At 38.1% G+C, this 16319-nt stretch overlaps 3 protein-coding genes across 3 annotated transcripts; all 3 read right to left on the reverse strand.

Moving 5' to 3' along the window:
* Window positions 1-971: 971 nt before the first annotated feature.
* On the reverse strand, window positions 972-2143 carry LOC140977595 (uncharacterized). Its single transcript, XM_073442351.1, has 2 exons — window positions 1946-2143; window positions 972-1364 (listed from the first exon to the last, which is right to left on the reverse strand). The coding sequence occupies exons 1-2, from the start codon at window positions 2141-2143 to the stop codon at window positions 972-974; spliced, it is 591 nt and encodes a 196-aa protein (XP_073298452.1).
* A 909-nt stretch (window positions 2144-3052) lies between these two features.
* Window positions 3053-4183, reverse strand: LOC140977596 (uncharacterized). The gene is made up of 3 exons (XM_073442352.1): window positions 3806-4183; window positions 3387-3718; window positions 3053-3275 (listed from the first exon to the last, which is right to left on the reverse strand). Exons 1-3 carry the CDS (start codon window positions 4181-4183, stop codon window positions 3053-3055), a joined length of 933 nt encoding a protein of 310 aa, XP_073298453.1.
* A 2534-nt stretch (window positions 4184-6717) lies between these two features.
* LOC140976561 (amino acid transporter AVT6C-like) lies at window positions 6718-10961 on the reverse strand. The gene is made up of 5 exons (XM_073440800.1): window positions 10534-10961; window positions 8103-8246; window positions 7803-8006; window positions 7155-7623; window positions 6718-6968 (listed from the first exon to the last, which is right to left on the reverse strand). Exons 1-5 carry the CDS (start codon window positions 10901-10903, stop codon window positions 6842-6844), a joined length of 1314 nt encoding a protein of 437 aa, XP_073296901.1. The 5' UTR covers window positions 10904-10961; the 3' UTR covers window positions 6718-6841.
* Window positions 10962-16319: the final 5358 nt, after the last annotated feature.

Raw genomic sequence — 16319 nt, forward strand, 5'->3', positions numbered from 1 at the left:
GAATATGACTTGAATCTGGAACATATCTTCTTAGTTGCGAAACGTGTAATACATCGTGAATTATTGACATGTCGAGTGGCAGTGCTAATTTATAACCAAGAGTTCCCACTTTCACAAGAATTTCAAAAGGTCCGACATATCTAGGATTCAATTTCTCAGTTTTATTGAACCGCATCACACCTTTCATGGGTGACACTTTCACATATGCTTTTTCGCCCACTTCAAATTCCACAGGTCTTTTTTCCGGTCAGCCAGCTATTCTGTCGATCTTGTGCAGTTTTTAGTCTCTACTTGATCATAGCAACTTTATCCACTGTTTCTTGGATCAGCTCGGGTCCAACGATGGCTTTTTCTCCTACTTCATCCCAATATAGTGGTGATCGATACTTTCGTCCATACAGAGCTTCGTACGGTGCCATTCCTATGTTGTGATAACTATTATTGTAAGCGAACTCAATTAAGAGCAGATATTCACTCCAATTACCACTGAAGTCTAGAGCACATGCTCTCAGCATATCCTCAAGAGTTTGAATTGTCCTCTCAGTTTGGTCATCAGTTTCAGGGTGATAAGCCGTACTAAGAGTAACTTTAGTCCCCATATCTTGTTGAAAGCTCTTCCAAAAACGGGATACAAACCTAGGATCTCTATCTGATAGTATGCTAGCTTGAACTCCATGTAATCGTATGATATTATTCATGTATAAGGTGGCCAGTTTATCCAGATTATAGCTCATGCAGACAGGTAAGAAATGCACATATTTCGCAAGTTTATCTACGATTACCCATATACCATCATGACTTTGTCTAGTCTTTGGTAAACCGACTACAAAGTCCATGGAAATATGTTCTCATTTCCATTCCGGGATTTCCAAAGGTTAAAGAAGTCATCCAAGTCTTTGGTGCTCAGCTATGACTTGTTGGCACACGTGACACTTAGAGACAAACATTGCAACGTCCTTTTTCATTCCACTTCACCAGAAGCTTTTCTTCAAATATCTGTACATTTTGGTAATGCCGTGGTGGACTGGAAATTTTGACTTGTGTGCCTCAGACATCGCTTCTTGTCGAAGATTTTCAACGTAAGGTACACACAATCGTCTTTTCATCCACACAACTCCTTTGTCATCTGTCTGGAGATCTGATGATTTTTCTTCTTCAGTTTGTTGTTTCAGTTTCACCAAAGCGGAGTCTCGATCTTGACTTATCTTGATCGTTTCTCGGAGGCATGGTTGTGTTGAAAGTGACGCTAGGATTACTTTGCCCATATCCTTCCGACTCAAAGCGTCAGCTACCTTGTTTTCCTTGCCCGGATGATAGCTTATCGTCAAATCGTAATCCTTCAGGATTTCAATCCATCGTCTCTGCTGCATATTTAGTTCTTTTTGAGTGAAAAAATATTTGAGGCTTTGATGATCAGTGAAAATCTCACACTTGGCTTCATAAAGATAATGTCTCCATATTTTTAGTGCGAACACCACTGCAACTAGTTCGAGGTCATGCGTCGGATAGTTTTGTTCATATGGTTTCAGTTGTCTTGAACATAGGCAATTACTCTCCCATCTTGCATGAGCACACATCCTAAACCTCTTTTTGAAGCACCGCTGTAGATGGTGAAGTCTTTTCCTTCAGTTGGCAATATCAATACCGGAGTAGAGGCAAGTTTCTTCTTCAAGGTCTCAAAGCTTCGCTCACATTATTTACTCCATTGAAACTTAGAGTTCTTTTGCGTGAGTTTAGTGAGGGGTATGGCTATTGAATAAAATCCTTCAACAAATTTTCGATAATATCTCGCTAATCCCAATAAGCTTCAAATTTTTATCACACTCTTGGGCCTCGACCAATCCATGATTTTTTCTACCTTCTTAGGATCTACAGATACTCCTGCTGCTGATATTATGTATCCCAAGAATGTGACTATCTTTAGCCAAAATTCGCATTTCTTTACCTTGGCGTACAGTTCCTTTTCTCTAAGCTTCTGAAGGGTGAGACGAAGATGTTCTTTGTGTTCCTCCTCACTTGATGAATATACAAGAATATCATTGATGAATATCACAACAAACTTGTCAAGAAACGGTTTGAACACCCTATTCATGAGATTCATGAATGCTTCCGGAGCATTCGTTGATCCGAACGGTATTACCATGAACTCATAGTGTCCATACCTTGTTTTGAAGGTTGTATTTGGAATATCTTCTGCTCTGACCTTTAGTTGGTGATAGTCTGACCTTAAATCGAGCTTGGAAAATATTGTAGCTCATTTGAGTTGGTCAAACATGTCATCTATCCTTGGAAGCGGGTATTTATTCTTTATTGTGATCTTATTCAGTTCCTTGTAATCAATACACAATCACATGCTTCCGTCCTTTTTCTTTACAAATAGGACATGAGCTCCCCACGGAGATGCGCTTGGTCGGATTTGCTTCTTATCCAACAATTATTGAAGTTGTTCTTTGAGTTCTTTCAACTCTCCTGAAGCCATTCGGTACGGTGCTTTTGAGATTGGTGTAGCATCGGGTACTAAATTAATATCAAATTCCACTTCGCAGTCAGGGACTATGCCAGGGAGTTCTTAAGGAAAGACATCTGGAAATTCTTATACTACCGGAATCTTCTCTAGCACATGTGTAGTTCCTTTCTTTACCAAGCTTATCATAGCTAGGTAAACTTCTTCTCCACTCTTCCTGGCTTTCCAAGTCTGGGAAGCAGATAGTAAGGATTTTTGTTTCTTGACTTTGCCATAGTAAACAATTTTTTCTTGGTTTGGAACACTTAGTCTGACGTTCTTCATTCAGCAATCTACAAATGCGTGATTCTTTGATAGCCAATTCATTCCTAGAATGACGTCGAACTCCACTATGTTTAATTGAATCAATTCAGCTTGAAATAGGTGCTCATTGATACAGATCTTACAATCTCTGTGCACCTTATGTATTTCAATTGTCTTACTAGTGGGAGTTGCTACTCTAAAGGGTTCGACAAGTATCTCGGGTATAAGCATTAATTTCTTAGTGAACTTTTTAGATATGAACGAATGAGTGGCACCACAATCAAACTATACATAAGCTGACATTTCATTGATTAGAATGGTACCTGCCACGACTTTGTTTGAGTCATCTGCCTCTTCCTGAGTTATTGCAAACACACGAGTGTTAGGCTTATTTTTCTTCGGCTTTTTGGTGTTAGTATCAGTATTTGACCATGTCCCTTTCTTAGGCTCTGGACAATCAGCAATTCGATGTTCCAACTTCCCACAATTGAAGCATGCACCAGAATGCCTACAGCATTCCCCAGAATGGCGGTTATTGCAGATGGCAGACGAAGTGCCTTTGAATGATCCACTGGATTGGTTTGATCTTTTGAATGGATGTTTCCCTTAAGACGATTGCCCAGTCAGAGATAGCTTATTCTTATTCTCGTCCTCCCGACGCTTGATGTCTATCTCGGCTCTTATTGTCGCGCCCATCAGATCAGCAAAGCTCGTGGGTTGGTAAACTGCTAAAGCTGAATGGATACGGCTACGCAGACCACGCTTGAACCGATGCATTTTCAAGGTATCATCAGCCATGATAGTGGGTGCATAGGTTCCAATGGAGTTGAACTTTAAAGTATACTCCACCACAGACATATCCATAGTTTGAGCGAAATTTTCGAACTCACTCAGCTTATGTAATCTCACTTCAGCTGGGTAGTACTGTTTCAAGAATACCTCTCGAAACCACTGTCATGTTATTGGTCCATCTGTTGTCATAGCTAATGAGACTGTCTCCCACCATTTGGATGTTCTTTCCTCTAAAAATGGTGTTACCACATCCACCTTGAACTTGTTGGGAATTTCTAGTAAGCGGAGTTGGGTCTCGATATTTTTTAGCCAACTTTGGGCAACTTCCGGGTCCGGGTCTCCTTTGAATGTTTGAGTTCGATTCTTTCGTAGAGACTCATAATGGTACTTGACCCCATGTGCTGGAGGTCCTGGTGGTGGAAGATTGCCATTGGCGTTTATGTTACCCAACCCTTGGATGTTGGTAGCCACTATTGTTGCTATGGCCCTTAACTCGGCTTGACTTAGGCCCGCTCTTGGTTGTGGTGGTGGAAGTATATTATCTTCATTGTCGGTGTTATTTCGGTTGTTGTTGCGATTTTCGTAGCCCGGGTTGTGGTTGTTTCGTACTGGTCTTCCGTCCATGTCCTACATAGGTACAAGTTTCTAAGATATTTGTTTGCTAACATATATCAATGAGTCAAACATGAAATGAAATCGACCACTGATAAAACCAAATAAACTTTTTATTGATTCAAATTAAAAGGGAAAGCAATACAAATCCAAGTTTTAGGAAGCACAAAAGGAAAGAAAATTCATGAGAAAGCAAATGAATTATAATTCCTTATTACAAATAGTCACGACACTAAATCCTCAATCATCTAAAATCTCGCCATCTCCTACTGCTTTGTCTTCCATCAGCTCTTCTATTGGTTCTATTTCAGGTTCCAAGTGATAAGGGCATCTTGAAGTTGTTGAACCTGATTCTGTAAGTGTTCGTTATGCATAGTCAGATGCTGCTCCGAATATTGCAGCTCTTAAATGATCAATGCATCATGCTGATGTCGTTGGACTGCCATAAAAGAGGTATGCTCCAAGAGAGCCTTGAGATGAGCTTTCTGTTCCTCCAGCTCGTGTTTTTCTTCTTGCAGAGTATGTAGAGTTGCAATCAGTTTCCCGTTGTCTTTCTGTTCTCGGGCGACAGATGGTCGGAGGTCCTTAATGATAGTATCTTTGTCAGGGACGGGTATAACACTCATGCGAGCCGTGGTCCGAGTGCGAGGTATAGAAGAATTTGAAGCCATTTACTGAAATAGAAACAAATGGAAAGGCTTAGAACAATATAATAAGATGGATAGCAACATTAACGGATTGTTTAAAGTATTTCGACACCCAGTAGGATTTCTCGTGAAAATTTCCAAGAATAAAAAGTTCAGAAATTTTTATAGGGAATTCAAGCTTCAAAGAATTCAACATGCATAGCAATGAAATTGGAAAATGTTATTCATGTGCTAGATTATGAAAAGGAGGTAAAAACAAGACTGAACCCGAGAGCTTCGTGCTAGGGCGGCCAAATAATACCGCCCAAGTGCCCCAAACGCTGTCCAAGGTCGCAAATTTCCAGAACCCTCCGCGCTAGGGCGGTCAAGCTCTGCCACCCCAGTGCCCCCTGCGTTGTCCAAAGTTGCAGATTCCAAGACCCTTCGCGCTAGGGCGGTCAAACTATAACGCCCCAGCGCCCCTTGCGCTGTAAAAAGTCTTAAGTTACTTGATAACTAGATTTTTCTTTTGATATCCTTTTTATTTGTAATTTATGCACGTCAGGAAAATCCTAGCCAGATTTTGGACCTAGCGGCTCTGATACCACTAAAATGTCACGCCCCGAAACCGAGACATGTCGTCGGCATTGTTTAACAATTTAAATTAATGTAACAACAAGCCACGTAGTACATCAAATAGCCAAAAGTCGGTCTATTATATAAATCAATAATCGTCTTTATAATACGATTGAAACGAAATGCGGAAGCGTAAAACACGATAATACAACTAAAAGACAAAATAACAAGACTGATCTTCAATTGGATTTGCTTCATCATGATCCCAAAAATATTTTTGTTCTTTATCTTCAATTTGTTCCTCATTCTTATCTGGGGTGGGAATGTAAGGGGTGAGTATTTGGGAAATACTCAGTAAATGGGGGTCGATCATGCATAACAAATATCAAGATTATAATTATATGAATATATCATCATAATTTCAATAATAAGCATGTTGAATCGAATACGAAAAAAATACAAACATAGCACTGAAAATCATCTCATTTTCATGGTTTACTGATCAGTCTTCTATATTTTAATCATCTAAGGGGTGAGGCCAAATGAACGGTCATTATATCTCACCGCATCAAGGTCAAAACATATCAAATATCGAAATTTCCTTGCCATTTCTAATTCGAATCATTACAGTGCATTTCAAATATTTCAAACATGCTTTCGATTATTATATCTAATATCCAACGACAAATTGTTCAAGGATATTCATAACAAATAGGAACGAATATAGCATGCCGAACGAATTTCAAGAAACATACATAATGTATCTTTAAGCAAATGTGAACATACTTACGAAGAACAAGTATGTCTATATATATATATCGAGTGCTACACTTATGAAAAGCAAGTGTACGTAAGGATATAGCAAAAACCCAATTACTTTTCTCTTATTTGGATTAAAACATGAGGAACTTGTGGGAGGAATTCCGCTCGAATTTGTACAAGATTGGTTGCTGCAAATCCGAGGCACGTTGCTGGAATTTGAACAAATTGAAAGGATTTCGGATAGTGACATTACTTTGAGCAGCAACTTTAGCTCAAAACTTGGGACAAAATGTGGGTAGAACATAGGTAAAAGGCTTGAGTATAGCAGCTAATGAGCTCGAAAATGTTGCTAACTTTCTACTAAAACTTTCAGAATATTTGTAGATGTTTTGTGTCTTCTTTTTGGTCATCTTGCATTGTATTTATAGGCTCGTGGAGGTGAGATGAAAAGACTATCATTCAAGACCATTACAGCCCTCTTTTAAGGCCTTCATTAGCCTTAAAATGAATGTTACTTGTGGAATCAAAACAACTCTTGTAAGCCTCTTTTTAATGACATTAGATGATACCAAGTCGTCATTATCTTTTGTCGAATCTCCTTTCAAATTTTTTTTTGAAGTCCGTACAGTACAAGTTCATCGTACTTCACAAACTTCATCAAACCCTATCTAATACTAAAACCCAAGGAGAAATTACAAAGCATATATTATGAACTATTTACAATCATCTTGTATATATTGGTAGAAATAGCTATGCTGCTTGTAACTACTGCAAGAGCTATCATCGATACTGCTATTATCTTGTCTCTTCTTGAAGATATCCCATGAATGTCTCTGTTCAAGGTAAAAAGAATCTGTTTTTAGTCGTTTTTTTATGCTACATCTGATTTTATCTTCGTGTTTCACCTAGATCTAACATGATAAACAACTATAGAAAAGACCCTTTTTCGGGGAGTGGGGGTTGAATGCGTTAAATACGGTGTGTTTCAGCGTTTCTATAGATCGTGATAGGTTCGATACCTTAAGGCGATTGCACCGGGGAAATTGAAGGCAAGGCAGACAGCTGAAGTCGACCCCATGAACTGGAAAATATATGAAATACTAGGAATCGTTATGGCCAAAATGTAGGTCACAACTAACAAGGCAAGACTAAGGAACACGAATCTTTTGGTATCCACTGCCAAAACAGGCCTTTTGGAGAACAGAAACTCGTCAATATTTGCCCTTAGTGAAAAGTTCAGCAGAGGGAACACAAGAACCAAATGGAGTGCATAACTTAGTCGTATTAAATCACACATCAACGAGCTGATCGTTGAACCTGCAGACGTTTGATTGAAATTCACGAGTATGTCATCCATGGTCGAATCCCCGAACAGAAGGTACCCAAAAATGCCAATGGCAAAGTAGATGACTGCACAAAGTATGAGTGATATTTTCACAGCAAGGATCATATCTGCAGGTCTTCCGAGCTCGATTCCGATGGCGTGAACTGCATGAAATCCATTAGTAGGAGTTAAAATGGTGAACGAACTAGACATACAAAACTTATATAAAAATATAGACAGACCACGTTTCTCATTTCTTCCATACATATATTACATGCTTCCATCCGAAAACAGATAAACAAACAGATCCATATCAGATCTAGAATAGTTGTATCTTTATTACCATTGAAGTGAAATGTGAAAGCTGTGACAATGACAGGAACAGCTGTGAAAAGATTGAAAAAGGAAGCTCCATTATCCAGTTGGGGTAGGATTCTTGGACTCTTAATTTCACCTCGAATTATCGCACTAATCGCCATAGCTGAGCATATGCCAACAAACAGAACTGCTAGGAAAACCGACACTGCTGAACTCAGCCACAATGATTCTGCAAACACAAATATAATTCAACACGAAAGAAGCCCTTTAGTTTCTAATACCGATTATGCTAGAAATATGACTAGAGCTTCAACTTTATACGAACCTACACGACGATACAATACGAGTGGGAGTATAACAAAAACAACTATGCAGAGGAGAGCAACAGCCCGCGTATTCCACCAATGAATGCCAAACCATTCCCGCAAAACTCCTAAATGCTCCGGCCCTTTACCAGAGAGTACGTCCCCTGATCATAAGGACAATTAGATTGTTAAGATCAAATATAATCAACATTGGAATTTTTTTCCTTATGGTAATATTATCATCATTTTCTAGCTTTGATTTCTTTTTTATTCACAGTATTATTATTATTATCGGCCTTAACATAATTAGTCATTCATGGAGAAATGTCACGAATCAGAAAAAACCCCAAGTCTTGCATTACGAATATCATGAAACTTGAAACAATAATGTAACCCAAAAAAAAAGAAGCAAGATTTAGGTGAAAAACCGTAGATTGGTGAAAAACCACCAGCAAAAACTACAAGCACGGAATAAGAATTCACTACATTGAAAATTGAGCACAAGAGCAGAGTGGCAACTTACATTTGTGTTAGAGTAGATGCCCTGCAAGTCAACTGTTGACTAGGGATTTTATTGACTCAGTTGTAAAGAACAATCTTTATTTTAATATAATTCATTATTTCATGGTTTGTTATTTCTTTATCTGTATACCCATGATCTCAAACATAGATAAAGACCTTGATTATACTTTAATACAAATGAATCGTAATTCGATGTTGAAACTCATTTGTAAACACTGTATGATCTAAATTCGTTCCTAGTCGATTCAGCCGCCTAAAACATGGATAAAGGTCGCTTGAGCTCGAGACTAGCATCTGTGATGTTGTGTACTGCGTTTCTTGGTAAGGGCATAGAGATGTCCAAACATACAGATGGGTAGTCATATGATGATTATACCGAACAACCCTCCCTCGGACTTTCCAAGTGGTTATCATTCATCGAGAGGATAAGTCCGTGGTTATGATTGTACACCATTAGTCCTTANTTGTTTTCAAAATAAAATAAAAATTTTAAAACTTCCGCTGCATTTGGGCACGTAGAAAACCGAGATCCAACAATTTGTACATCCGAAATTCCTAATTTTGTATGCAAAAAATAACAAAGATTCCATAAAAGTAAAGAGAAGCGAAAAAGCAAGAATCATTGTGAAGAAATTAGAGACTAGAATCTAGATAACCAACTTTAGTGCATTAGAAAGGGAGGGGAGAAGAATTAGTTACTACTGCAATGCATATGGAACATCAAAGAATAGTGATATAATTCATTCAAGAACATTTAAGCTAATCAAACTACTTCTCTGCAAATTCTTGTTCAGAAATGTCAAATCGAGACAATAACCCGCCCTGAGACGGCTGGCCCGCCCATTGACGAGGTAGAATAAACTTTTGCCTTTCAGACCCGCCAATTGACGGGCGGAGTAAACGTCAGTCTTATTCAACTCACGTCGGGTTGCGAATTGTGCTGGCAACACGCCAAAAAAATTAAAAAAACAAACTTTAAAAAGGCAACTTTTTAGTTGCCTATAAAGAATGATTAATAAGGAATAAAATAACTAAAGATGGAACAAACCCTTTGAAATTATTGACCCATTTTTTATTCACCTCTCATTGATTTGATTTGATTTGTTTTGATATTTACTTGCAAAATGGCTAAGTGCCAAATTCATTAAATACCAGGGAGGTGGGTACAAGAAACACAAGTTATTGATGATTTTTTGTCTGTGCTATTCAGATTTCTTGAAGAAATGATTTTCTTAAGATCCACATAGAAGAAAGGTGGGGAGAGAAATCTATAAATCAGGATAAAGAAATAAGAATAGGGAGATAAAATACAAAAACTAATTTAGATAAAAATTAAAAAAAATAGATATCTGACCCGACCAGACCCGACCTAATTCAAGATCCAAATGGACTAAATCATTTCACTCCACTTCCAAATAGATAGTTAGAACATTACTATGGCCGATCTTTTTTGCTCTGTTGGTTGAACAATTCGAATAGTCTAACTCGTTTTGACAACTCTACCCGACACCCTCATGCATCAACCATGAGATCCATCATTAGCCTTAGCGATTAATAAGATACTACGGTTCCAATAGCTACCATGGATCCAAACATGATTTGCCATCTATTTTAGACCAATATTGACTATTATATCAACCTTAATGATAATATTTGATTATAGAAGGCACTCAACCGTGAACATTTACTTTAATTACTCTAAAACTTGGTAATTCAGGCCCATCGGATTAAAAAATTTACAGATTATATTTATATTATTTTTTTCAAAAAAATAATAATAAAAGTATACAAGAAGTTGGCATCTCAAGAAACCTATTGTCGTATTTACATCTATAAAATAATCTGTGCTTGCTAAGCTGTACGTCCATGATTATTACATGCTCCCGAACAGCGAAACTAAAATCAATTAAAATATCTTTAAATTCTTACCAATGATTATAAGATACATAATGAGGCATCCAAGATTCGTGATCATCACACAAATCTGAACCGCAACTGACCCGACCCAGCCGAAAGACTCTTTCATCAATCCGGCGTACGACGTTGACTCTCCGGAATACGTAAACCTCAGCATGTATTCGACCGATATGTCCACCAGAATTCCTATCAAGACTATCATGAAAAAGGCCGGAATAACTCCTAAGACCTTGAGGGTGGCCGGAATAGACATGATCCCCGCGCCAATTATGCTCGTCGACACGTTGAAAACCGCCCCCGGGACCGCTCTTCTACGTGGACTGACGTCTCTTTTCGGGAGGAGAGGGGTGACGGCTCCGGTGGAGATGGTCGCCGGGGCCATGGTGGAGGGAGGTTTCTTGATTGGTTGGCTAAGTTGTTTTGACACAAAATTGTTGTATTTTAAATGTGTGACCCATGCAAGTTGTCGACTTGGTGAATGAAATTACGAAAATGGTCGTCCGTGTGAGGGAGGGTATTTCTGAAATTATTTGGTGACGTCGAAAGCTTCATTTTTTTTAAAATGACAGGTGGAATGAAATACAACCAATTTTGAATTGAATAAAATATACACATATTTTTAAAAAACAAAAATTTGTGTGAGACGGTCTCACGAATCGTATTTTGTGAGAAGGATATCTTATTTGAGTCATCCATGAAAAAATATTATTTTTTATGCTAGGAGTATTACTTTTTGTTGTGAATATCGGTAGGATTGATCCGTTTCACAGATAAAGATTTGTGAGATCGTCTCACAAGAGACCTACTCTTTTTAAAATAATATATTTGAATAAAATATTCACATATTTTTAAAATAATATATATAAATATATTATTCCTAATTTTTAGCAATTTCGGATTAATATAAATGAGTGGGTCTCATGTGAGACCGTCTCACGGATCTTAATCCGTGAGACGGGTCAACTCTACCCATATTCACAATAAAAAGTAATACGTTTAGCATAAAAAGTAATACTTTTTCATGGATGACCCAAATAAGAAATCCGTCTCACAAATACGACCCGTGAGACCGTCTCACACAAGTTTTTGTCAATATTAAATTCATTCATAGGCGTACATGGAGATTTGTCCATGTTATATTACATAGATCAGCCACTCAGACCATAAACAAATCCCAAACCAACGTAAAGGAATGATGAATCTTAAGCCATGATTGTGAAATATCATGAAGGTGCGTGTACTTGGACAGAGTCATGTACGTAGACGCAATTGTGGCTGCTATGAGTGACTCTTTTGAATTCAATTATCACGTGGGTAACTTTTAATTCGATGAATAATTAGAATCCCACGAGTAACAGATTTTGAATGTTTTTCAGCTAAAAAAAATATTAATGGCTCTGATTTAAATTTTGAATTTTATCTAAAATGATGGATTTTAATTATAAAAAGTTATATCATCGTTAGTTTTAAAATCTCGTGTCATGTTTGTATATATGTTTGTCAGATTCATTTAACTCCTTTTATTATATTAATAGTAATGCATATAGTAATCAATGAAATGATTTTTCTTTTTTTAATCAGTATTCAATTCTTATCATAACTTTTCTATCATCTGTCGTGCACCACCTCTAACGGATATTGCGATATTGGCCTTCATGATTTTGATTGGTCCATCAGTAATAACATAGCACATGTCATCGTCATAGGCTGGTAGATGAGCTTGAATTCTAATCTTTCGGTCTTCATAATTTTCTTTGGAAAACATGAGGATTTTTCTAAAAGGTGTCTTCAATATATATATAGGTTCAGAAGTCGAAAAAACTCGATACCAATTGTTAGGATCGGTGAATGTGCTTTAGTGGAGAGTGAATAAACAACTCACAGTTTTAATCGCTTCTGAATTTAACTGACCTTCTACTGATATTAGCAGCAGAAGTCTGATCTTGACCCTTTAAATTTCAAGAGACAATTGATTTCAACGTGGAATGAGTATATCCATACTGTGTACAATACAAAAACAATAATTTAAATAATAAAACACAATGATTGTTTCTGAAAGTTCGAAAGATAAAAGCATTCTACATCTCCCCTTCTTCTGTTTTTAGAAGGTTTTCATCGAAAAACTTTGATATTTACGGTTAATGTAAACACCCACTTCAGTAGGACTTAACATTTCTTACCAAAACTCTTAATATCTTTTTCTTCAAAACTTTGTATTGACTTTAAAACAGTAATTTTTTTTTTCAGTTACAAAACACACTCATGAATGATAGAATAAATACTAAGATTACAGTGAGTAATACACAACACAAGATGATATGTAAAGAGATCTGATAAGATTTTGAGAGCATGCTTCAAGTATTTTGTGAGGCTCATTTACTCTAATGACAATTAACGATCAAGAAATAATGATTTGATTTAATTCTGCAGCGGAAAATGGTTTAAAATACTTTAAAAACGGACTTCAGGGCCTAGAAAAATCTCGGCATGACCTCCCCGTAAGTAAGACATCCCGAAAAACTCTTGTATCAGAAAATAGTAAAATGACTCAAGACTGACGTCGCGATAATCATAAACAATCTCATGCAAGTGCCGGCCAGGCACAAGACATAAATACCACAGACGGAAATTCAACTAAGCCGGCAAGGCTCCCAAGCATCATAAATTAAATCCACACCAGCAGCAATCAATCCAAATAACAATACAGATACACAGGACGTCTCCCTGGATAATAAAACATGACACAAAATCCAAAACAACTATAAAGACTAGCCGGGAGAGTCCAACGAACCAAGACCAAACAATCCAACCTCAACCACGAGCTCCGCCAGCGGAATCTTCGCTTGGTGCTGCAAAACCACTCGAGAGATCTACCATGGTGCCCAAAAGCAACCACAGTAGGCCCCCAGTAAACAACTGATGTTATGATTCTGGTATGAGACAGTTCAACAATAACAATAAACAAAAAACATGCATAATCATATAATAAGTGTAATATGCAATGCATGAACGGCTCAACGATAATCGAGATAACAAGAACCAATAAACGGTATGATAACAACTGGAATAATGCTCGAGCAATAACTCAGGGCAGCTACATCGTCATGCAGCTAAATCGCCCTACTAAGTATGCGAGATATGTCAGGCTGTGCTGAATAACATCCCTGACTCGGCCTCCATATAGCTGATATGATACAACATGATGGCACAACAAAACAAACTAGATAACACAATCCCAGTGCTCACCTCATAAAGGCTGCACTAACTACGAGATTGTTCAATTACATCTACAGTCTCATGTGTATAGGCCTATCAACCACACCAAAATCCTGAAATGAAAACAGTGTCAGATAACAACGGACATCAACAATAGGCTAACAACAACGATATGGCTCAACATGAATGTCAAACAGTATGTCCTATGTTAAATGCCAATAATATGTCACAATGTAAACATATAACACAACGAATGCATTTAACAACTTACAGCAGTCAACAATCAAATATACAATCATAGCAACACATAATGACAATTAAAACATAATTTATGTTTTACTGTTGTATGTTACTAAGCTGTAACATACCTATACCACGAAAACGATCTTAAAGAACGACCAACTGAACTCTATTCAACCTAAAATAAGCCGAAAAATTCCACAATTCATCATTATTTGCATTCCAATCATTATGAACTCGATAATCCTTATATTAATCCCAACGATAATAATCCAAACTATAATATCTTCCAAATATCACACAAAAAGATTCGCCATAATTAATAGGCTCGGCGAATTATACCTTGAAGGATTCCAATGATCGAACCTACAACAAATATCCGATAAATACATCAATACAATGCATAATAATTGACACAGCGAATTTAAATTGGAGCGGGTAAAATTCCACTTTCGAGCAGCCTACTTATGCACCGAAAAATCTGGAATTGAATCTGAAGTGATCTCGCTGAAATGGGATGAGCCGGGTCGGGAGCTCTAACGGATCAAATCAACAATTTATAATGTTTGGGGAATTTGATTGAAGATAATGGCTTCAACAGCACCTGCAAACAAGAAGGAACTCATGAATGGAAGTCGGAGAAGTGTCCGGCGTAGCCACTCCGATGCTTAAGTCAGCAGGTTAAAGATGAACACGAGCAATATTCTGGGGAAAATATGTATAATGCTTGAGAGTTTTAAAGATTTTAGAATCTGTAAATGACATTAATACCTGCAATTTATAGTAGAAAATGAGGTAGGTACCTTGATTCCAGTGCCACCTACTAAGTATGGCAAGTAGATTGCTCATACCCTAGCTTCTGATGACTTCTAGGACACTCCAAGCTCAAGTTGTTCTGACAGATTAGACGGCCTGTATCAATCATACTCGAGTGTGGTTAAATTCTCGAGGTGGCTCGGGTGGTCGGTTACCCGGGTGCTTGTATAAGAGCCCGGGCTACGATAACTGCCCGGGAAGAAGAGAAGTGTCCGGGAAGAAGTGAAGTGCCCGGGAAGCTGACCTCTATTCTGGGCTTTCCAATTGGGCCCAGGCCTTTACAGGGGTATCACCACCCATCCCTAAAATAGTCGGGCTAGAGCTTGACTCGCTGTCCCGATTAGTCATATCTGTGCTTTTGTTGGAACATAATTCGGAGTGTAAGAGCATCGGAGGGTTCAAATATCCCACAGATGAAATGAGATACCGAGGTCTGATACAATTCGGGCTGAGGATGAGATATCGGGCCTCACATCTCTCGGGCTTTAGGTACTGTGTCGTTTAGTATTCTTGGGAAGTCCGTAGGGTATCATTTATGACGCATGCGTTTAGCATTAACTTCCTGCCGAAAAATCGTTTCGTATTCCGAGAATCAGATAAGTCTGACGCATCGATATGCGTACGCGTCCCTTCACATACCTGTTACCATTTCCTAGACTCATTCTGATCATCCGATTTGATCGAGATCAACGGTGGAGATTGACTCATTTCCCTTATATATAGTAACCCTCAACAACAAATAATTATCTGAGAAGTACAATGGCAGGTTCAAGTAGTTCGAAGACTTTTCATATGGCAGAGGGATTCATGAAAACAGCTCTGGAGGAACGAAAGATTGAACTGGAGGATGAAGTCTTCCATAAAGTGCATCGATTCTGGGAAGGGCTGTATGAGCTTGAATCTTCTCGGTATGTAGAGGTAAATCCCACTCCTGAGCAGGTGGCTCTTATGAAGAAATATCACCGGCGCCTCCATATTGCAGATAGTGTGGACATCTTTACTCACGAAGGTGTCTACATGCTGATGCTTAAAAAAGAGATGAAGATCCTGAAGAATATAGCAGATTCAGATAGCTTTGCCAAGACTTCCACCGGAATTTTAACCAGTTGGTAAACAAATGGAGGGATGCCATTACTTTCTGCTCATTTCTTTTAATAAATAAAATGTTTCTCTGTTTATCCTTGTTTTTTACTTGGCTGCAACAATCTAATTTCATCAGTTGATGTGTATATCATGAACTGAATATAATAACTGCCATAAGACCAACTGATAATAACTGATAAATGACAAACTGAAACGCCAGCACCTAATATCCCCCCTGTTTAAAATAAAGTATCGAGGTCTTACATCTCCCGGGCTTAACATAAAGTACCGGGACCTCATATCTCCCGGGGTTAACATAAAGTGTCGGGGCCTCATATCTCCCGGGGTTAACATAAAGTGCCGGGGCCTCATATCTCCCGGGGTTAACATAAAGTGCCGGGGCTTCATATCTCCCGGGGATAACATAAAGTGCCGGGGCCTCA

This window comes from Primulina huaijiensis, chromosome 5, assembly GCF_012295235.1.
Source record: "Primulina huaijiensis isolate GDHJ02 chromosome 5, ASM1229523v2, whole genome shotgun sequence".
In the NCBI taxonomy this organism is placed as follows: Eukaryota; Viridiplantae; Streptophyta; class Magnoliopsida; order Lamiales; family Gesneriaceae; genus Primulina; species Primulina huaijiensis.